Source organism: Oenanthe melanoleuca, chromosome 8, assembly GCF_029582105.1.
Source record: "Oenanthe melanoleuca isolate GR-GAL-2019-014 chromosome 8, OMel1.0, whole genome shotgun sequence".
Classification (NCBI taxonomy): Eukaryota; Metazoa; Chordata; class Aves; order Passeriformes; family Muscicapidae; genus Oenanthe; species Oenanthe melanoleuca.
In genome coordinates this window covers 954,382-976,113 of record NC_079342.1, presented here as the reverse complement: position 1 = coordinate 976,113, position 21,732 = coordinate 954,382, and the positions used below count along the sequence as shown (strand labels likewise).

The 21,732-nt window shown below is 53.3% G+C and overlaps 1 protein-coding gene across 1 annotated transcript in view; it reads right to left on the bottom strand.

Moving 5' to 3' along the window:
• Positions 1-21,503, bottom strand: part of WLS (Wnt ligand secretion mediator) — a 28,697-nt gene extending 7,194 nt beyond the window's left edge. The window contains exons 1-5 of the mRNA XM_056498129.1: positions 21,259-21,503; positions 9,767-10,039; positions 4,529-4,653; positions 2,810-2,971; positions 404-540 (exon numbers count right to left, since the gene is read on the bottom strand). Of these exons, the coding sequence (XP_056354104.1) occupies positions 404-540; positions 2,810-2,971; positions 4,529-4,653; positions 9,767-10,039; positions 21,259-21,364 (803 nt within the window). The 5' untranslated portion in view covers positions 21,365-21,503. The remainder of the gene's footprint in view (positions 1-403; positions 541-2,809; positions 2,972-4,528; positions 4,654-9,766; positions 10,040-21,258) is intronic.
• Positions 21,504-21,732: the final 229 nt, after the last annotated feature.

Here is a 21,732-nt window from a genome sequence, read left to right as displayed (position 1 = left end):
ATTTATTGTGTTGTAAACAGGACAATCCCTCTCTTACTTTGTTCTCTTATTCCCCTTTCTTATCTCTTAGAGCTCCTACCACCCCACTCTCTCTCTGCCCTGCTCTGAGCTGTGGCTGGCAGCTCCCAGCTCAGCCCTTTTCACCCACACCTGATGCAATAAACTGCAAACTCCAAGACCAGAATACATAGAGTGCCTGAGTTTGTCCTGACCACTGTCCAGCCAGGCTCCCACAGCTGAGCTCCTCAGAGCAGCTCCTTTTACTCCAGAGTTTAACAGGAAAGAAAAGAGAAGCTGTGGAGGCTCCAGCTCCCAGTGTGCCTGTGTGGAGGGAGGGGATGGAGAAACAATTCCCATCTCCCAGCCATGGCAGCAGTGACCCCTCAGTGGGTCCCCCACTCACTTCTCCAGCAGGACAGGAGCACGTGTCATCAGGGTGATCCTCCTCCAGTACCACACCATGATGATCAGGATGCTGGGGGTCAGGAAGGTCTTCATGGCAAACCACACCTTGGTGAAGCCCCCGTTCTGATGGATGCCCTGAGGGTTTAACATCAGCTTTAACACCACCAGCCTGTGCCTCTCCTCATGGAGTGCCAGCAGAGGCACACACCTGGATGTGCATCCCAATGATGGACAGACAGTGGGTGCCCACTGAGCCCCCAGGCCACCAGAATGAATGCCAAGAGACAGGGCATGGTGAGGGGGAGAGGGAATTGGGACACAGCATGGAAAAAGCTGGGGAATTACTCCCAGACCAGTAAGGAAATCCTCACAGAGCCAAGTCAGCCCTGGTGGGAAGAGCATTGGCTCATTCACGTGTTTGTGCAGCCACCACAGCCCTGCTGGGACAGCCTCCAGCTGGGAACAGCTCCCCAGGCCTCGAGGGCAGGCAGAGCAAGGGTCACTGACAGCCTTCCCAGACACTGCCACAGCTCCAGGACAGAGCAGGCCCCTCTGAGCCCTCCTGCTCCTCCTGAGCTCCTGTCCATGAGAAGGACTCTGCAGAGTGTGGTGGGAAGCAGAGCACACAGGGAGCTCAGAGGCTCTGGAAGAGCAAGGAGGGCATTCCCAGGGAGGAGGGCAGTGCCCCTGGAGGCACAGAGCCATGAACCCTGTGTTGTGTGAGTGTTGGAACCCTGAAGCCTGAGAGTTTGGAACTTTCTGTGCTTTCTGACCCTGACCCCCAGGAGAACACTGCTTGTGACTTGGGGCCTTGGAGAGAGCTTCCAAATTTGAGTGATGGAGTTAAAATCACAGGTGTGTAGTTAGAATAGAAGTGTGTAACACATGGTGAAGGGTTTGGAGTTTGGGCTTTTAGAATATAGTAATGGGTATGGGACAAGATGGAGGTTCTGGGGCATTGTCTCCTTCTTCCTTTCTTGTTCCTTCTCCTTCCTAGTTTCAGGTAGTAACTTCTGGATGGACAGTCAGTGCTGCACTGCTGGTCACAGGGGTTTGGTTATTGGGTCAGAAGTATCAATAATAGAGGTGTTAATTCTTTACTGGACTGTTTAGCTTTAAAAAACTTGTGCCCAGCTCGATTCAGCTCCATTTTGCTCACTTTTAGCTGGTGGCTGGAAGTGCTGCAGAACTCCCTGTACTTTAGATAAGATTTAACAACCAAGCCTGAAGGAGAACTCGAGTTTTAACCCTGACTGTGAGTGAAGCAGACAATGAAGCCAGGCCAGCCTGGGGAGCAGGACCCGGTGGCACAGGGACAGGAGCTGGTGGCACAGGGACAGGAGCTGGTGGCACAGGGACAGGACCCGGTGGCACAGGGACAGGAGCTGTGGCACAGGGACAGGACCCGGTGGCACAGGGACAGGAGCTGTGGCACAGGGACAGGAGCTGGTGGCACAGGGACAGGACCCGGTGGCACAGGGACAGGAGCTGGTGGCACAGGGACAGGAGCTGGTGGCACAGGGACAGGAGCTGGTGGCACAGGGACAGGGCCTGGTGGCACAGGGACAGGGCCTGGTGGCACAGGGACAGGAGCCGGTGGCACAGGGACAGGACCCGGTGGCACAGGGACAGGAGCTGGTGGCACAGGGACAGGACCCGGTGGCACAGGGGCAGGAGCTGGTGGCACAGGGACAGGAGCCGGTGGCACAAGGACAGGGCCTGGTGGCACAAGGACAGGAGCTGTGGCACAGGGACAGGAGCTGTGGCACAGGGACAGGAGCTGTGGCACAGGGACGGGAGCTGGTGGCACAGGGACAGGAGCTGGTGGCACAGGGACAGGAGCTGGTGGCACAGGGGCAGGAGCTGGTGGCACAGGGACAGGGCCTGGTGGCACAGGGACAGGGCGTGGTGGCACAGGGACAGGACCGGTGGCACAGGGACAGGAGCCGGTGGCACAGGGACAGGAGCTGTGGCACAGGGACAGGAGCTGTGGCACAGGGGCAGGAGCTGGTGGCACAGGGACAGGGCCTGGTGGCACAGGGACAGGGCCTGGTGGCACAGGGACAGGACCGGTGGCACAGGGACAGGAGCCGGTGGCACAGGGACAGGAGCCAGTGGCACAGGGACAGGGCCTGGTGGCACAGGGGCAGGAGCTGGTGGCACAGGGACAGGAGCCGGTGGCACAGGGACAGGGCCTGCTGGCACAGGGACAGGAGCTGTGGCACAGGGACAGGAGCTGGTGGCACAGGGGCAGGAGCTGGTGGCACAGGGACAGGAGCTGTGGCACAGGGGTGGGAGCCGGTGGCACAGGGACAGGAGCTGGTGGCACAGGGACAGGAGCTGTGGCACAGGGGCGGGAGCCGGTGGCACAGGGACAGGAGCTGTGGCACAGGGCAGGGCTCACCACCAGGCGGATGTCCTTGATCTCGCCGATGCCCACGTTGATGCCCTTCCTGTCGTTGACGGGCAGGCGGATGTTGATGAGGTAGAACTTGTGTGCCACGCTGCCAATCTCCATGAAGGGCAGGAAGTCACAGTCGTAGTGACGGCCCTCGGACTCCACAGTCTGCAGGGACGGAGGAGCAGAGCTCAGCTGGGGCTGCAGGAGACTGGGAGCACTGGGAGCAGCACGGCACAGAGACTGGGAGCACTGGGAGCAGCACAGCACAGAGACTGGGAGCACTGGGAGCAGCACAGCACAGAGACTGGGAGCACTGGGAGCAGCACGGCACAGAGACTGGGAGCACTGGGAGCAGCACGGCACAGAGACTGGGAGCACTGGGAACACTGGGAGCAGCACGGCACAGAGACTGGGAGCACTGGGAGCAGCACAGCACAGAGACTGGGAGCAGCACAGCACAGAGACTGGGAGCAGCACAGCACAGAGACTGCAACTGGGACCAGTATAGCACAGAGACTGGGAGCAGCACGGCACACAGACTGGGAGCACTTGGGAGCAGCACAGCACAGAGACTGGGAGCACTGGGAACACTGGGAGCAGCACGGCACAGAGACTGGGAGCAGAACAGCACAGAGACTGGGAGCACTGGGGCCAGCACAGCACAGAGACTGGGAGCACTGCGAACACTGGGAGCAGCACGGCACAGAGACTGGGAGCACTGGGAACACTGGGAGCAGCACGGCACACAGACTGGGAGCACTGGGAGCAGCACAGCACAGGGACTGGGAGCACTGGGAGCACTGGGAGCAGCACGGCACAGAGACTGGGAGCACTGGGAGCACTGGGAGCAGCACGGCACAGAGACTGGGAGCACTGGGAGCTCTGGGAGCAGAACAGCACAGAGACTGGGAGCACTGGGAGCACTGGGAGCACTGGGAGCCGCACAGCACAGAGACTGGGAGCACTGGGAGCAGCACAGCACAGGGACTGGGAGCACTGGGAGCAGAACAGCACAGAGACTGGGAGCACTGGGAGCACTGGGAGCCGCACAGCACAGAGACTGGGAGCACTGGGAGCAGCACAGCACAGAGACTGGGAGCACTGGGAGCAGAACAGCACAGAGATTCCAACTGGGAGCACCCAGAGCCTGTGTGCAATTCCAGCCTGTGGGACACTTCTCATGGTTTTGATTGTTTAGGGTCACTGAGTCAGGTTTAACCTCGAACAGGTTCACATTTCAGGCTTTAATGGGACCTTCCAAGATGAACCCTCTACAGCCCCCTGACAGGAGGTGGGAGCCAGGTGAGGACTGGCCTTTTCTCCCAGGTAAAAAGTGACAGGATGTCCTGGTTTAGGGCAAATTTAGGAAGACAACTTCTGCATGGGGTCCCTTTAGAAAACAGATCCAACCAGTCCCTCCCCCAGCTGGTTCAGGGAAATATTTCCTTGGAGAGAAGTGGAAAAAAACTGCACCTCTTCTGTCCCCCTTCACTCCTGAAACCAGTCTTAAAGCTGCAGGACTCAATGTTCAACACCCACAGAACAGATGATTGGGGATACAAGCATCATAAAGTCACCCCAAGACACAGGGCAAGAAAAAACAATCTCAGGTTGTGCCAGGGGAGATTAAGGTTGGATATTGGGGAAAATTTTTTCATGGTTCTGTGACTGGAAGAGGACAACTCCCACTCATCCCCAGCAGCAGTCAGTGAAATTCCTTACTTTTGGAGAGCCAAAGGTGCACTTCAGCTTCCTGATCTCTATGGCATGTGCAATTTCCTCCCAGTCATCAAACATGTCGTCACGATAGGCCAGCGACACATCCAGGGTGATCTCTGCATTCTCCTCTGCAACAGCAAGGACAGGAGGCTCAGAGGGCTCCCAGCAATTAAAAACACAACACAAAGTTCCCTTATGAAGACAATTAATGAATGAAGTTGAGCTATGCTGGCCTGGAAAAAATCTCAGAACCAAGCACACACAAGAGCATTGATGTTTTCTACACTCTTGTTTGCTCCAGTTGTTTCACAGAAGGTTTTTGGAACTCTCCCTTCCTCACCTACAGAACATTGTAGAGCCCTCCCCTGCTCCTCCACACCTGCCCTGACCTGTTCCTGCCTCTGCAGGTGCCCCAGGTCACACACAGTGACACACACAGAGCTCATGGCCTGGCAGGGTCACACATGCACGTGGGACCTGCAGCTCATCCCCTCCTGGCTGTGACACAGTGAAAGGCTGGGACCAGCTGCCTGGAAAGGTGACACTGCCAGGACCCTGCCAGGGAGTGAGGCTGGAACAGGCTCACTGAGAGTGAGTTCATGCCCTGGAGCTGCAGCTGAGGCTGCCAAGGAGCAGCACATCAAAAACCTGAGGCAAGTCTGTACCAGCTCCCCCAGCTGGAAACTCCTCCTGTTTAGCAGGCACAGATCCCAGGGGAGGCTCTGAATGAGGAACACACTCCAAAACCAGCATGTGCATGTTACAGCCCAGCCTCCTTTTGTGGGGCACCAAACTCTGACAGCCACAGCTGCTGGAAAAGCTCCAGAACCATCCATCCACCTTGGAGAGGTGTGGGGAGATTACTCCAGAACCATCCACCATGAAATGTTGGGAGATGGCTCCAGAACAATCCACTGTGAGAAGAGTTGGGAGATGGCCCCTGAACCATCTGCCATGGAATGTTGGGAGATGGCTCCAGAACACACTGTGGATTGTGGGGAGATGGCTCCAGAATCTTCTCAGCCATATTTTTGTTGGGAATAGGTGGTGGCACACTCATCCCACTGGATGGGATCTGTGGTTTGCAGTTCTATTTTCACACCCTTTTGGAGGTGGCTGGGTTGTGCATCTGATGTGGACACTCCAGGATTTTTCTGAGCATTTTTTGGTGCATGTGATCTGGACCATCCAGACCCAGATCCAGCCCCTTTCCAGAGCTGCCAGCACTTGGGTTTCCATGGAACACGAATTTGCCATCTCAGATCCTCTGTTTAGGAGACCAGCAAAACAGATAAATGGGAACATAAGGTTGAACTTGGCCCGGCTAAAAAGAACCATGAACTCCATTTCAGAAGCCATAAAACCAACTGGAATGCTTGGGATTAAATCCAAGAAAAACAGCTTTCAGTATTTCATCTTTGCAGTCCAAATGTTGCTGCTGCCATGGAGTATGAAAACCAGAAGGCAGAAGATGAACTGCTGCTTGCCTTTCCAGGCCAATGCATTAGAGGCTCCCTCTGGAATTCCATCAGTCTCTCTGCTGGGGTGGCACCTCCCCTTGGAAATGAGTTTTGTGCAAAGCCCCTTCAGAGCTGTCAACATAAAATACAGATATATCCATCTATCCATAGATTTCAGCACAGCAGGCTGATGGCAGAGCTGTGCTAGTGGTTGGACTCCATCTTAAAGGTCTTTTCCAACCTCAATGATTCCATGATAATCCCACGCCAGCCTTCCATCAGCAACTCCCATTGTCCCTGAGGAACAAATGAGGACAGTGACAGAGAACCAAAACTTCAGATTTGTGCCTAATTCACATTAATCAGATGGTGAATAGACAATTTTCTGGAGAGGGGTGGGGAGAGTTCCTTTTTCCTGCACAGCATTATACAGCTTTAAACTAACAGGGAGCAGGACCAGATTGAGCTCAGGGATAAATCTTCCCTGGGAGGGAGGGCAGCCCTGGCACTTGTGCCCAGAGCAGCTGTGGCTGGATCCCTGCAATGTCCAAGGCCAGGCTGGAGCAGCCTGGGACAGTGGAAGGTGTCCCTGGGCACTGGATGTGGCACTGGATGGGCTCTGAGGTCCTTCCAACCCAAATGAGGACAAGATGTGCTCCTGGAGGTTTCCCAGCCCTGAGCTCTGTGACCCCCCCAGTGAGGGACTCCCTGCTCATGCTCCAAGCACCACCAGTGTCATTTTTCCCACTGGCATTTCACTGCCCAGGAGCTTTTCCATGAATCACTTTATAGGACAATGCTTGCCCAGGATATCTTCACTCATATTACAATGGCCTAAAAATAGTGGAGTTGTTTCAGGAGGGGCTGTGTGCCAGCTGCACACTAACACAGCTGGCTGGGGATAGGCCTATGGCAGGCAAGCAGAAATGCTGGAATTATTTCCATTACACTTCCATGCTTCACCAGCTCCCTAAAATTACAAAACCTACCAAAAAGCCCAAGGCTGGATGAATTAGGAAAGGAGGCTGCAGCACTCTGCCCTCTCACTGTGCACAGTTGCTTTCCAGCTGCAAAGAAACTCCATCTCCTTCCTCTGGCCCCCTCCTTTCCCAGTTCTGGGAAGGGGTTTTAATAATTGAGTGCACAATTCATCAAGAAAGGAAAGGGACAGCACAGAAATAGGCTCTTCCTCAGAGGAGCAGCCTGAGTCTCTCCCAGCTTTCTGGGAAGCATAAACACAGGGAAGCAGCTCAGCTTCTAAACATCTGCATTCCAAATAAAAATCTGTATTTCAAAAGCACTGGAAGTCCAGAGGAGTTCCCAAGGTGAAGGTGATTAGGGCTGGCTGCTGCTCTGAAAGGTGAGATCCCCCATGGGGAGAGCTGGCAGGTCCTGGATGGGGAGAGATGACACAGGTCCTGGATGGGGAGAGCTGACACAGGTCCTGGATGGGGAGAGCTGGCAGGTCCTGGAAGGGGAGAGCTGACACAGGTCCTGGATGGGGAGAGCTGACACAGGTCCTGGATGGGGAGAGCTGAGACAGGTCCTGCATGGGGAGAGCTGGAAGGTCCTGGATGGGGAGAGCTGACACAGGTCCTGGAAGGGGAGAGCTGACACAGGTCCTGGATGGGGAGAGCTGACACAGGTCCTGGATGGGGAGAGCTGACACAGGTCCTGGATGGGGAGAGCTGGAAGGTCCTGGATGAGGAGAACTGACACAGAACTGACTCCAGCTCTCTGTGGATGAGGAGTCACCCATGAGTCACCAACATCTCCCAACAGGCACAGCCCAGCTGCCCCAGTCTCAGCACCCTGAAAAAGCCAAATGCAGCTTTACTCTGTGTGTTGGCCTTGCTTAGGAATTGCAGGAGAAGAGAACAGCCAAGGGCCTTTGAGGAACAAAGCAGGAGTCAGTTTGATGTGGCTCAGCAACACCCCAGGTGGGGGCCAAGGGGAGCTGGCAGAGCCAGGACCCTGCACAGCCCCTGCAGTGCAGCTGCAGAGCCAGGGGAGCAGGATGTGCCCAGCAGCAGCTCCTCCAGGAGGATCCATCTGTGCAGTTCCCAGCAGTGCTGCTTCCCTGGATGGTCTCAGGCAGCTCCAAGACAGTTTTTGGTGACCAGAGGCTTCAGCACTGCAGTGCCTTCCAGGAGTTGGCACCAGCCCCTGCTGGCACTGGCCACAGCAGGAGGAGCCTGGAGGGCTCAGAGCCCCAGAGAGAAGAAACTTGAATTGTTGCTCTGAAAGAAGAGCTGAGGTTATTTCACATCCTTATCACTGTCCCTTTAGCTGATCCCAACCACCTGAGCAATGAGACCCTTTCCTTTAACAGCAGGGGACATACACACACATGCAATTAATTCAACTTAACAAGTTTTCTGTTTATTTGTTTAAGAGCTGTTACAACACAATCTAGCAAGAAATGTGTTACTAGTTCTTGAAATTCTACACTTAAGTTACATCTGCCTTCAGCTTGGCACAAAGTGCTGGAAAATCCCCAAATCTTCTTTTTGTTACCCAGGGGGTGGCCCAAGATGAGCTTTGCTGCTTTGAGTCCTCAAGAAAACCTTCCACCTTTGCAGGGCTCAGTCACTGAAGGGCACAAAGCTGAAGCAAAGGCTCTGCTCTTGCAGCAGAAATGCTGCCAGGAGCTGGGTTAGCATTCCAGCTGCCTGCTCCAAGGGCTTGGCCAGCTCCTGACTCCAGCACGGTGGTTCAAGCTGAAAATCCTTGGAATAAAGAGCTGCTTCCCTAATGCAATCATCTATCCAAGTGGAAAGAGGTGAGGCCTTAAAAAAGGCACAAAGCTGCTGTCAGTATTTCAGAGATAATTACAGGGATAAGAACACAGGTGAAAGCTTTCTACAATCTCATTTTTAACTTATCTTAATAATAATGCATTAAATCATCCCTGTTCCATCTCTGCAAGTGCTCAAGGTTGGACAGGGCTTGGAGCAACCTGGGATGGTGGAAGGTGCCTCTGCCCATGGCAGGGGGTGGAACTGGAGCTCTGAGGCCCTTCCCAACCCACACCAGTCCAGGACTGGGGGATAAATAGCTGGAGGAACAGTTCCACACTGAGCAGGAAGGGGGTCAAGGATACAAAGCTGGCTAAAAAAACTCCTAACCCTGAGTGACTCCCTGAACTGATCCCTGAGCATGGAGCCAGCCCCAGAGCCAGGCTGGAGCTCCACACAGCCCAGCTCAACCAGTCTGCAAAGCAAATTGTGTATTCACTGGAGCTTAGAGTTAGAGAGGGATTTCCCCCAAACACTTTAAAGCATGCAAATGCATGGACAGCCTCCCTTCCAGGAAGGGCCAGAGCAGTCCTGCCCTTGCTGCTCTCAGCATAATTTTGCAGGTTTTATTGCAGGATTATTTTTGAGTTTGGAGGGGAGTTGTGTGTTTTGTGGGGGGTTGGAGGGTGTTATATATTTATAGAATAGCTTCCAGCTGAAAGAAGGGAAATTAAAGTCGGATATTGGGAAGGAAATCCTGTCTGTGAGGGTGCCCAGAGCAGCTGTGGCTGCCCCTGGATGCCTGGCAGTGCCCAAGCCAGGTTGGAGCAGCCTGGGACAGTGGAAGGTGTCCCTGCCCATGGCATGGGGGTCACAGGATGGGCTTTGAGGTCCCTCCCAACCCAACCCAACCCAACCCAACCCAGAATCACCAATTCCCAGCCCACCGTGTGGCACCAACCCAACTCAAGGTAAAAACCCCTTTAGGGCAGGCAGGCTGGGAAACGAGAGCCAGGCAGCCCCTCCCTGTGGCAGCCACTTACTGAGGTCGTTGTCCATCTTGAAGGCAATGTCCAGCTGCATGATGAAGAGCATGAACTGGAACCAGGGGCTCATCTCCTTGTTGGGCAGCGGGATGTGCACGGCGAACACGATGTCGTTGGCCTCGATCTGCCGGCTCACGGCCTCGTCGAAATCCTTCAGCTTCTTGCAGTGGTTAGGTCCCCAGGGCATCAGCCACTTGGTTTTGTGGTGGTTCTTCCTGACATCAATGCACTTCACTGACATGTAGGGAACAGCTGTCGTGGGGCTGGGAGCTGGCAATGCAAGAGAAGCACACTTGGAGCATCTGCAGACATCTGATGCTGAGGTTTCCCCACCAAAACTCGCAGCGCCCCGCTCGACCCTTTGAAGGCAATTTAAAACAAATGCACCCACTGCTGCTCCTTCACAGCTCTTTGATCTCACACTCAAGTAATTAAGTTTATTACATCCACAGATGTATTACTGACTTTGTAGTGGGATCAAATTAGGATTAATTGAAGAGCTGGGGTCTGCTGGTTCAGTCTCAGATACCTCGGTCACACAAAATCATCCTGATTTACTGAAATCTTTTCCTTTCCCTGTGCTCACTCAAGCAAATCCACACAGAAAGCATGTGCCCAGAGAAGCCTGGGTGGATAAAGTAACCCCAAACCTCGTGGGCCTGCAGGGCAGGATTTACCATGGGGATTTGCACCATGCAAGCCACACATCTCCTTGGGCAGGAAGATTTTCCTCCAGGCCAGTGAGTGGCGTGGGAAATGAGACTCTGCAGAAGGTGATTTTCATGCTGTCACCATCCTCATTCTGATCATCCAGGATCACAAAAACTCCAGCAGCAATAACACCACCCTACAAACTCCCAATATTCAAAGGAGGAAAACAACCCCAGAGTGAGCTTCCCCTCCAGCTGCCCCCAGCCCCGCACTGCTACACCCAGATGATTCAGCCCTGGCTCCCTTGTAATTTGGGCACAGCAGGATCATCCCAGCAGCTCTGGAGCTGTTTGGGATGGCAGCCAGACACCCTGTGGAGCACCTTGCCCAGAGTGCCACCTCGGCACAGGGTGACATCCACACGGCTTCCCACGGGTGACTCAACGCCAGGCGGGAGGAAGTTACTCAAAAGCCAAATGTTTATAAACTGCATTTTTTCCATTTTTTTCACAGCACTGAGTTTCTTCCAGCTCCAAAGGCACAGGGATAAGGGTGGGCTCCAGGGGACTGGCATGAGCAGGTGGGCAGTGCTGGACTCGCTGACCTTAGAGGGCTTTTCCCACTGAAAGGATTCCAGGAGTACTCCCAGATTCACCCCAGCTCCTGGGATGCATTGTTGCACTGCTGCATCCCAAACCCTTGCTGCACTCAGGAATCACACAACACTCAGACATCAAAGCAATCCCTAAACCAAACAAGTTCTTGATATCAGAATCAGGACATATCCTGAACTGGACTCACAAGGATCTGGCCCTGCACAGGACAATCCAAAAATCCCACCCTGAGCATCCCTGGCAGTGCTGTCCAAACACTCCTGGAGCTCTGGATGGCTGTGCCCATTCCCTGGGGAGCCTGGGCAGTGCCCAGCACCCAGCACCCTCTGGGGGAAGAACCTTTCCCAATATCCACCCTAAATACAGAAACAGCAAAGTAGAATAAAACAAAGCCCTCAACAAACACAAATGAAGCTGCAAGCCCAGGGGTAGAGAACACTCAGGATGTGCCCACAGTGCATAAAACACTGCAATAAATGCTGATTCCTCCACTGTGCCTCGATGCAGAGCCCAGAAACCACAGCTAAAACTGCAGCTGGAAGGGAATATCAGGAATATTGCTGTGAAATAAGCCAGGCATTTCAAGTGAGCTCTTTAACTCTGACACATTCTGGGAGATTTCTAAGACATTTCTGAATTAGGAGACAGCGTTCCCTCTACAGAGGAGCCGAACGTTTCTTGCTTTGATGCAAGTCATTATAGCCATAAATACATGTTTTCATCACTGCCTGATTATGATTTTAAACACTTGGCACGCTCCCTGCAGCCTCCCCCCTGCCAAAGTTACAGCTTTGAGGAGCATGAGACAATTACTGTACATATTCCTCGTCGGGAATCGCACACCAAACAAACGTCGCCGCTTGGCTTCCATTACTGATCTGGCTCCTGGCCCATTAAATCCAAGTGAGTGTTGAACCAAGTGGAAAAAAAAAAAAAAAAGCTTTGTGGAGCTGCAGCCAAGTCAGCCAAGAGCATTACAAAGTGCTATGCAAAACAAAGCTCGCAGTGAGGGATTTGGGCTGTGCTGTGGTGCCAAGGGCTGTTCCAGCCCCTCTGCCCCAGCCTGGGGGATGCAGCAGCTCCACAGAGCCCAGGATTGCTGTCAGCCTGGGAAGAACTGAACAGCTCTGTGTGCACAGCCAGGAGAGCTGCAGGTACCCCCTGGGTAAGAGGGGAGCAGAGGAAGGCTGGGCAGGAGCCCCCAGGAGGGAGTGCTGGCCCCAGGGGTGGCACAGACCCTCCTGCCAGGGCTTGGACACCAGCAGTGCCAAAAGCCACGAGCAGGAGGTGCTGGAGCTGCCAGCACTGCCACAGGATCACTGAAAGAGACTTTAAAGTTTGTCTCACTCCAACCCCCTGCCATGGCAGGGACACCTCCCACTGTCCCAGGCTGCTCCAAGCCCCGTCCAGCCTGGCCTGGGACACTGCCAGGGATCCAGGGCTGCCCTGGGCACCATCCCCACCTCCCAGGCAACAATTCCTTCCCAAAATCTAATCTAAATTTCCCCTGAATTTCTGCACCTCCTCCAGCTGGGTGCCCAGCTCACTGCAGAGATCCCAAGTTACAGGGGCAGAGCAGATGCTGCTGCTCCCTGGGATGGTTTTGGCCAGCAAATACTTGGAAAGCTGGACACCTTCAGCAGTGTGGCCACCACTGGCCAGGGAGGGCTTCCCATGGGCTGCCAGGGCCAGCTCACAGGGTCTCACTGACTGCAACAACTCCTGCACAGAATTTCATCCCTTCTGAGGTCAGGGGAGGATGCTCAGGGCCTGATCCCACCAGGACAGCAGAAAATAAGGTTCAAGGCACTTCCCTCAGGAGCTGGTCCTCAAAGGAAAAAAAAAAACAAACCAAAAAACACACCACTGCTTCTCTGGTTTTAGAATTAAATCTTTAGCTAATAAAAAATTAACTGAGACAAGTGAGCTCAATTTTTTAGCATTTTTGGGGTGGATATTATTAAATACACCTAAGTTTGGGTAAGAGCCAGCATCACTCAGTGTTTTAATTTCAATAAATTAAGCAGATGTCCCAAAAGCCCCTGTGATGAAGCCTCAGACACCTCCCTCCTCCTGCTCTCAAGGATTCCCATCCCCTCTCAGCTCCTCACCTTGGGAATCCCATCCTGCACCTTCTCATCCCAGCACTCCCATTAAGCACCGACCCTTGCTCCAGCACCATAAACAAGCCCTTTGGAAACTCTCAATTGCATTGTGTCCACATTGATTAAAGGCTGAATCCCCCTGACCTCGGGGGGATTTAACTTCTCCCGGCAGCGGGAGCATTCTGCTTTTCTACTCAATTACCCCCTCCGGAGGCAGCCAGCACTTCCCAGCGAGCACACACAAAGGGCTTCTGCTTCATTACCCTAAGCGACGGCAGGGTAGGAATAAACAAGCTAATTTATCACGGACAGACCCAGCTTCTCCAGCTGGAACGGCCACAACCTGGAGAACACCGTATATTCACTCGGGATTAGAAATATGGATTTACTGCAGCACGAATTTTCCCTTGTGCCTCCCTCTTTCCTGACCTTGATGGCACCAGTTTAATAAATTTGAGTGACACAGAGTCTTTTAATTACTATTTCTTTGATAGTTGTTTTTTTTCACAAAGCTTTCTGGAACATTGCAGCTTTTATATGCAGAATAATTATATATTTAAATAACCCCAGTGCCTACTGGAAGCTCACTCCCCTTGGGAAAAGTTTTTCTTTCTTATATTTGACTTCAAGCTTTATCCAGACCAAAATCATTTGAAACCCTGGGGCATCAATTCCATCCTGATTTACAGTGGGAGTTTCCAGATATCCTGTTGCAGCTGTTGTTTCTAAGACTTTTTTTTTCAGTACTACAGGTTCCTCTGCCTTTTTTTTTTATTTATTTTTTTTTTCCTGTACTACACGTTTCTCTCTTTTTTTTTTTTTTTTTTTTTTCCAGACCATAAAAATGAAACAAAATCAAATCCAAGTTTGCTGGATCAGAACAGACACTTTGTGGCTGCCCCGGATCATAACAGGGGTAATGAAAGGTGTCCCTGCCCTGGCATGGATGGGATAAAATAGGATTTAAGGTGCATTTAACCCAAACCATCCTGGGATTCTGTGACTCTACAATCCAGCCACATCTTGCTGGGCACTCTCATGTCCCAGGGGTTGTGTTTTTCCTCAAGGTTTGTTCTCCAGTGCTACTTTTGCAGCTTTGCCACCAGCAAAGTCTCTTCAGAGCAGCACAAACTGGAGGTTTTTCCCAATAAATCAGATTTCAAGGAGCAGACAAGCCTAGAGCCCTTAGAACTGAGGGAGCAGGGGATTCCCAGCTCCTTGATATGCAGCCAAAGGCTCCTGGGGAACAGAGATAAAGAATTCTTCCCTCAGCCCCAGGCAAGTCCCAAAGCAGGAAAATCTTATGAGGCACAACTTGCTGGGAGAACTGAATGAATGATCTCCGTAATTCACATCCATATTCAACAGCAGCAACGAATGCAAATGAGGAGAGCATGAGTAGAGCTCCCTAAATACAGAAATAGGTATTCAAAAATATTTCATTTAAAAGAAGAAAAAAAAAAAAAATAAAAAATAGGTAAGACTGATTTATTAATTGCCACAGTCAGCTTTCCAGAGGGATGAGATGCATTTCCTGCAACACCCAGGCAAGGTTTGAAATCCCTGCTCACAGAAGCAGCAGGAAGAGCTGTTGTTATCCAGCAGCTTTTCTCCTGAGCCTGACACTCCCCAAGATAAGATCCCTTGGAAACTGCCCCTGCTCAGATATGTGAGGAATTTCATCTCCATGTGAATGGGCTGGTCCAGGCCCTTCCCCACTGGACACCTTGAGCCCTTCAAAGGCTTTCCCAGGCTATCAGGGAATTACAGCCCGACTTCAAAGGCCAGAAATGTTATTTACCAAGGAAAAGGCTTCCTGTGTAGTGAGCTTCCCTCACAAAGGGCAGGGAGGCAGCAGGACCTGCTCAGGTCACATTTAAATCAACAGAGCTGGGGAGCAGCAGGACTGAATTGTCACCTGAGCTGTCCCAGGCTGGAGTTTGGAAGTGATGCAGCTGTGAAAAGAGAAAATCCCAGCAGCTCTGAGGATTCCCAGCTCCTCAGGACCTGCCTGCCTGGGAACTCTGCATTTCTGGCACTTCTGCCCGTTCAGCTACAGCCACAGCTCTTCAGGAGAAGAACTGTGCAGACCTAAACCCAGCAGACATGACCTTTGGTGTCTGCTTTCTGCTGGGCTGCCAGTGCCCGTGCCAAGGCTGCAGCACTGCAGGAATGTGGCTGTGCAGAGGATCCATTGGCATTCATGGCCACGGAGCAGGGAGCAGCTCCTGGATGAATGGAAGTCAGGCACACAAAAATGTTCTTTGTCCCCAGCCTGAAACACTCTTTCCTACCCATACCTTGGAAATCCCAGCGCCTTCCCTGCCAAAAGATCAGCTCAGCCCGAGGAAGGGAATGAAATCCCAGGAAAGAAAATGAAATCCTGGAAACTCAGGGCTCAGGAGCCAAATCAGACATTTAGATAATGAGCTGGGATTGTGGAGAGCAGCTCAGCCATGGCCACACATGACTCATTATCTCTCCAGGCCAGACACACAAGGAAGTTTGAGCTCCTCCAGTCACAACAATTCTGTTTTTTCCAGCCTAAGCCAGGGAAGGGAGCAGTGAAGCTGCACCTCCTTAAATCCATCCCCTCAGCCCAGAGGACTCATGTGCTAAATAAATCCCTCCACTTTTCCAATCAGTTAAATTTGTAAAGTGTACAAATTTAATTGTAAAGGGCACTGAACTTGCAGCATTTCCCTGGGTTTGCCTGGGCCACAGAGAGTTCTGCTGCATTCCCTGTGCTTGTTTGAACCAAGGATCTGTGATCAGGCATCCTTGGAATCACAGAAGTCTGAGTTAGAAGGGACCTTTAAAGTAACTCACAGTAAGTAATTGGAAATTCCCTTTCAAAAAGTTTTCGAAGCTGGGATGTTGCTGCACAGAGATCTGTTTTTTTTTTCCTTTATATATATAAATTCCAGGATGAAAAGCCAACTAGAAAGGGAACCAACAGCTTCTCACAGAGGAAGCTAATTTGTAATCAAAAGCTTTGCTTTCAAAACAACCAAGAGGGATCAAACCTACATAAATCCAGTCAGATTCTGCACACACCCCTTCCACCCCAGCAGCTGCCAGGACACTGGAGTGTCCCAGCTCAGCTTTGGCCTCCACTGGAATATCCCAGTCAAAATTCCCAGCAACAGCACAGGTGGATGCTGCAGCTGCTCCAGCTGTGGCAATCATGGAATTGTTTAGGTTGGAAAAGGCCTTTTAGACCAGTGAATTAAAGTGTTCCCAGCACTGCCAAGGCCACCACTGGCCCATGTCCCCAAGTGCCACATCCACAGGGATTTAAACCCTTCCAGGGATGGGGACTGCCCCTTGCCCTGGGCAGCTGTGCCAGGGCTGGAAAAGTTTCCCATGAAGGAATTTTCCCAAATATCCTCCATGAGCCTCCCCTGCCCAGCCTGAGCTGTTCCCTCTCCTCCTGTCCCTGTCCCTGTTCCCAGATCCCAAATCCCCCCAGTGTCCCCTCCTGGCAGGGAGTTGTGCAGAGCCAGAAATTCCCCCTGAGCCTCCTTTTCTCCAGCCTGAGCCCCTTCCCATCCCCTCAGGGATTCTCCAGCCCCTTCCCATCCCCTCAGGGATTCTCCAGCCCCTTCCCATCCCCTCGGGGATTCTCCAGCCCCTTCCCAGCTCTGTTCCCTGCCCTGGGCTCATTCCAGCCCCTCAGGACCCAACACTGCCCCAGGACTGGAGGTGCAAGGTTTGTCCTCATGCCTTGCCCAGGGCTGTCACAGCCTGCTGGGATGTCCTGGTGACATCCTGGGACAGCCACGCTGGATCCAGGGAAGGCAGAGCAGGCAGGGGCTCCCGGGAATGGCTGTGAATGATCATCAGCCTCATTCCTCACCAACGATAACAGAAACCATTCCTGGTGATCCCATTCTCCTGTAATCCACACATGCCATCATTTACAGCAGGATAGTGGAGACAAGGCTGCATTAGGATTAATTTTGTGGCTCATGTTCTATCTCCCACTGCTGCATCCCAAGTGAACACATCACAGGCAGCCCAGAAGCGTGACCTTGAAACAAGATGTTTTCCACCAAGGGAGCAGACATCAGGAATTCTGTGGGGTTTCAAGTAGTGACAGCCCCACTTTCTGGAGCCAACAGTTCATTACCACAGCACAGCAAGGAAACAGCTCAATCAAATTCTCTTTTGGGGTGTTTGCTCACTTTGAGCTTTGCAAAGCTCCCCCCAGGTATGGGGGCTCCACCAGTGCCCTGGAGAACAAGGGCAAAGCACAAAGGACAACCTTTTCCACAAAGAAATTTTCCCAAATATCCAACCTTAAACTCCTCTGGCACAACTTGAGGCCATTTCCCCTCATCCTGCCCCTTGTTCCCTGGGAGCAGAGCCTGACCCCCACCTGGCTGCACGCTCCTGTCAGGGAGCTGTTGCCACAGGAATTTCTCCCATCCTTGTGCACCCCATGCTTTGCCAACAGACAGCTCTGAGCAAATCCCACCTGAGAGCTGATAATTTCCTGCTGCTAAATAAAACAGCTGTTGGAAATGCAGAAGTTGCATTCAAACTCCGGCATCCCACACTGACTGCCCATAACCGAGCTGGGAACCAGCAGTGGCAGAAACCCCCTGATGGGAGGAAAACCAGCTTTGTGGTGGCTGTATCAGGTACCAACGAGCTGCATTTGGGTATTTTGGAGCGGCACGAGGGCTCTGTTAAAATAGAGCACTTAGTCATTGTTTTGAAACATGACCTAAGTGCCTGCGAGGGGAAAGGCTGGCTCGGCTCTGCAGCCCTGTCCCACTCGTGTACGTATTTTGGGTTGTCTAGACCTGGGCACACCAAAATAACCGGATTTTGGTGTCTGTTGGGTGTGCTGGATCAAACCAGAGCGGGGCCACCGCGGCAGTGCCACCTCTGCTGCCACCCCTCACGGTGTCACCGCTGGGAGCAGCTCTGGGGTGGCACTGGGAGCTCTCCCAGCACGAGGGAACATCAGCCACTGACCCACTGCTCACCACGAGCTTGGGAATCTCTAAAGGGCTCACTCCCAAACCCCTGGATCACAATTCCCAGGGATACAGGGAGCCCAAAATAAGGCAGGTCCCTGGGAAGAGCTGCTCAGCCTCCCAGGCCGTGTGTCACCCTGCCAGATGTTGGGGACCACACCTAGGTTACACATGGAACTTGGTGTTTCACAAGCACCAAGTGTCTCTGGATTTGCAGCTCCTGGGAGCTGCTGGCTCAGGGATGAGCCTGTAAAGTCCTTAAATGCATCAGAAGAGGTAAATGCTGCAGAGGAAAGAACAGTTTGGATGATTAATTAGGGCAGTTTGAACTGAGGGAAGATCAAAGCGGGGATTTCCAGGAATTAAAGCACTTCTGGGGCAGCACCCCCTAGGACTGACCACAGATAGAAGATGCATTTACTCCAGCAGGATGGAGTGCCTGAGCCTGAGCAGGAATTCCAGCAGCGTGGAGTGCCTGAGCCTGAATTCCAGCAGCGTGGAGTGCCTGAGCCTGAGCAGGAATTCCAGCAGCACGGAGTGCCTGAGCCTGAGCAGGAATTCCAGCAGCACGGAGTGCCTGAGCCTGAGCAGGAATTCCAGCAGCACGGAGTGCCTGAGCCTGAGCAGGAATTCCAGCAGCGTGGAGTGAGTGAGCCTGAGCAGGAATTCCAGCAGCGTGGAGTGAGTGAGCCTGAGCAGGAATTCCAGCAGCACGGAGTGCCTGAGCCTGAGCAGGAATTCCAGCAGCATGGAGTGCCTGAGCCTGAGCAGGAATTCCAGCAGCATGGAGTGCCTGAGCCTGAGCAGGAATTCCAGCAGCGTGGAGTGAGTGAGCCTGAGCAGGAATTCCAGCAGCACGGAGTGCCTGAGCCTGAGCAGGAATTCCAGCAGCATGGAGTGCCTGAGCCTGAGCAGGAATTCCAGCAGCGTGGAGTGCCTGAGCCTGAGCAGGAATTCCAGCAGCATGGAGTGAGTGAGCCTGAGCAGGAATTCCAGCAGCATGGAGTGAGTGTGCCTGAGCAGGAATTCCAGCAGCATGGAGTGCCTGAGCCTGTGCACTGAACTCAGCCCCAAATCCCTGCTGGCCCCAGCCCATCCAACCTGCCCATGCAGCTTTCCAGCCACACCTGGGAGACCCATCCAGGATTTATGCTGCTTTATGCCCAGCAGCAGCAGCCAGTAAAGCAGGGCAGAAACCAGCTGAAAAACCGAACTAACATAACTTAGATTCTTTAATCTCTGAATCCCTTCAAAACTGAGCAGAAACATTTGTCTTTTCCCTGTAAGGCGAACCATAAACATCTGTTTGTCACATCTGTCTTGGCTGCCAGCACAAACAGGGCTTGCTGAGCCACACCAGCCTTTGGAACAAGCAACTATTTCAGTTTAGCAGCAAGAAACTGCTAGAAAAACCCTTTTGAGATGAAGTCTGACTTCTCTGCACAGCACAGGCCAAGACACTTTATCTCAGGAATCAGCAGCGGGTTCAGTAACCTGCTCTTGAACCAGCTCTTAAAGACGGCAAAAAAAAAAAAAAAAAGGAAGGAAAAAAGCTAATCCTGATAAACTTTGTGTGGTTTCAGGCCTGCAAGAACAGGAAGAATGAGTTTTAGTCAATATGTGCCAGCCACTCCCTTGTGATGGAGGTGAGAAAGTAAGAGAATGAGGGAACCGAAGTTTTCCAAAATTATGTTTAGTGGAATTTCAGGGTTAATAAAGGCTGATAATGCAAGGCCACTGATGGGCACCAGGAGCAGAGTCTGCTTCCCGAGGAATGGCTGCAGCTATTCCCTCAATCCCTCTCAAACAGAGGGAATAGCCCAACTTTGTATGAAGTGCAACAAAGTTCCAGAGTGAATTTGACCCCGATTCTTCCCGAAAAGCCCCGGAGCTCGGCAGGATCCTGCCCGGGAGGAAGGGATGGAGCCCGGGGAAGCGGGTCCAGCCCCAGGGAGTGAGGGATGCTGGGCAGTCCTTGCGGGACAGAAGGGCAACATTCCCACCCTGGAAATGGCCAAAGCAGCCACATCCATGCGCCCATCATTTCAAGGAGCCGGCGCACAACTCAGCTGCTTTCTAGTAAAAAAAAAAAAAAAAAAAAAAAAATTAAAAAAATCCCAGGACTGCCCCAAACTCGCTCTCCTCCATGTTCCTCCTTCCATTCCCCAGGGAAAGCTCCACTCGCCGCAGGGCTGTGTCCCAGTTCCCATCTCCCTGCCTTTGGGAATGCTCAGGGATAAATAAACACAATCTGGGCTTTAAAGTGCCCGGAGCGGAGCCGGGGGGCCCCAGGGCCGGGGATTAAATCCCTCCCTGGGCAGGACAAACCCAGGCCGAGCCCACGCGGGTTTGAGCTTCTCCTGGAAGAGATTCGGGAACGGGGGGTCCCTCCTGGAGCAGGAGCGGGGGTGGAACGGGGGGGGCTCCTCTGGGAAGAGGATCGGGGTGAAAGGAGGGGACCCCTCCTGATAGAGGGGTCGGGAGTGGGAGGGAGGGAGGGGAGGGGACCCCTCCTGGACGGGACCGGAGGGACTGGGGGCTCCCCCGTGGAAACGAGCCCGGACAAAGCGCGAGTCCCAAAAAAACCCCAGAGCCGGGACCCCCCTCCCACCAGTCATTCTCGTTTTTCTTTTCTTTCCCCCCCTCCCTAGATTTTTTATTAATTTTTTTTTTGGTTTTTATTCTGGCAAGTGGGGAGGTTTCCTCCGATTCGGAGGCCGAGGCACGGGGAGGTGCAGCGCCAAGAAGGAAGGAAAAATCCTTTTAAAAAAATAAATTATTATTATTTTCTAAGCCAACTTTGAAACGCGAGGCTCCCTGCGCGTTCCGTCGCCATACTGAAGCTTTCCCACTTCCCTCTTTCTTTAAGTCCAGGCTGAAACCAGGCCAAAAAAAAAAAAAAAAAAAAAAAAAAAAAAAAAAAAAGAGGAAGCAACACAAAAACTTTTCCTTGGCCGGCTCCCCCCGCAGCAGCCGCGGGACGGGCACAAAGGGCCCGGAGCCGGGATCGCTGGGCTACAAAAGCGGATAATGAGATCATGGGAGCGAGTCAGCGATACTGTAAGCAGCACTAAACAGGCGGGCAGCGCAAGGAGGAGGAGGAGGAGGAAGGCAGCGGCCCCGGCACTCACCGATGAGCCCTCCCACCAGGAAGGCGATGACTTGGAACACGAGCAGGATGCCCCCGACGATGCAGAGCTTGCGGGTGCTCATGTTCTCGATGATGGCCCCGGCCATGCTGGCGGGGCGGTGCGGGCCGGGGCGCAGCGCTCGGAGCGGGGGCCGCGGGCAGCGGGCGGGCCCCGCTCGCCGCCCCAGCCGTGATTGTGCCGCTCCCGCCGCCCGCGGCCGCTTTAACCGGGCGGCCACACGTGACCGACCGCCGCCCCTCCCTCCCCGCGCCCCGCCCGGGCCGCCGCAGCGCCGGCGGTGGGGATGGGAGCGGCGCTGGCACCGCCGGTGGGAGCGGGATGGGAACGGGATGGGAACGGGATGGGAACGGGATGGGCACCGCCGTGCGCGCAGCGCGGCCCGGCACCGGGATCAGCCCGGCACCGGGATCAGCCCTGCACCGGCCCGGGATCAGCCCAGGGAACAGCCCGGCA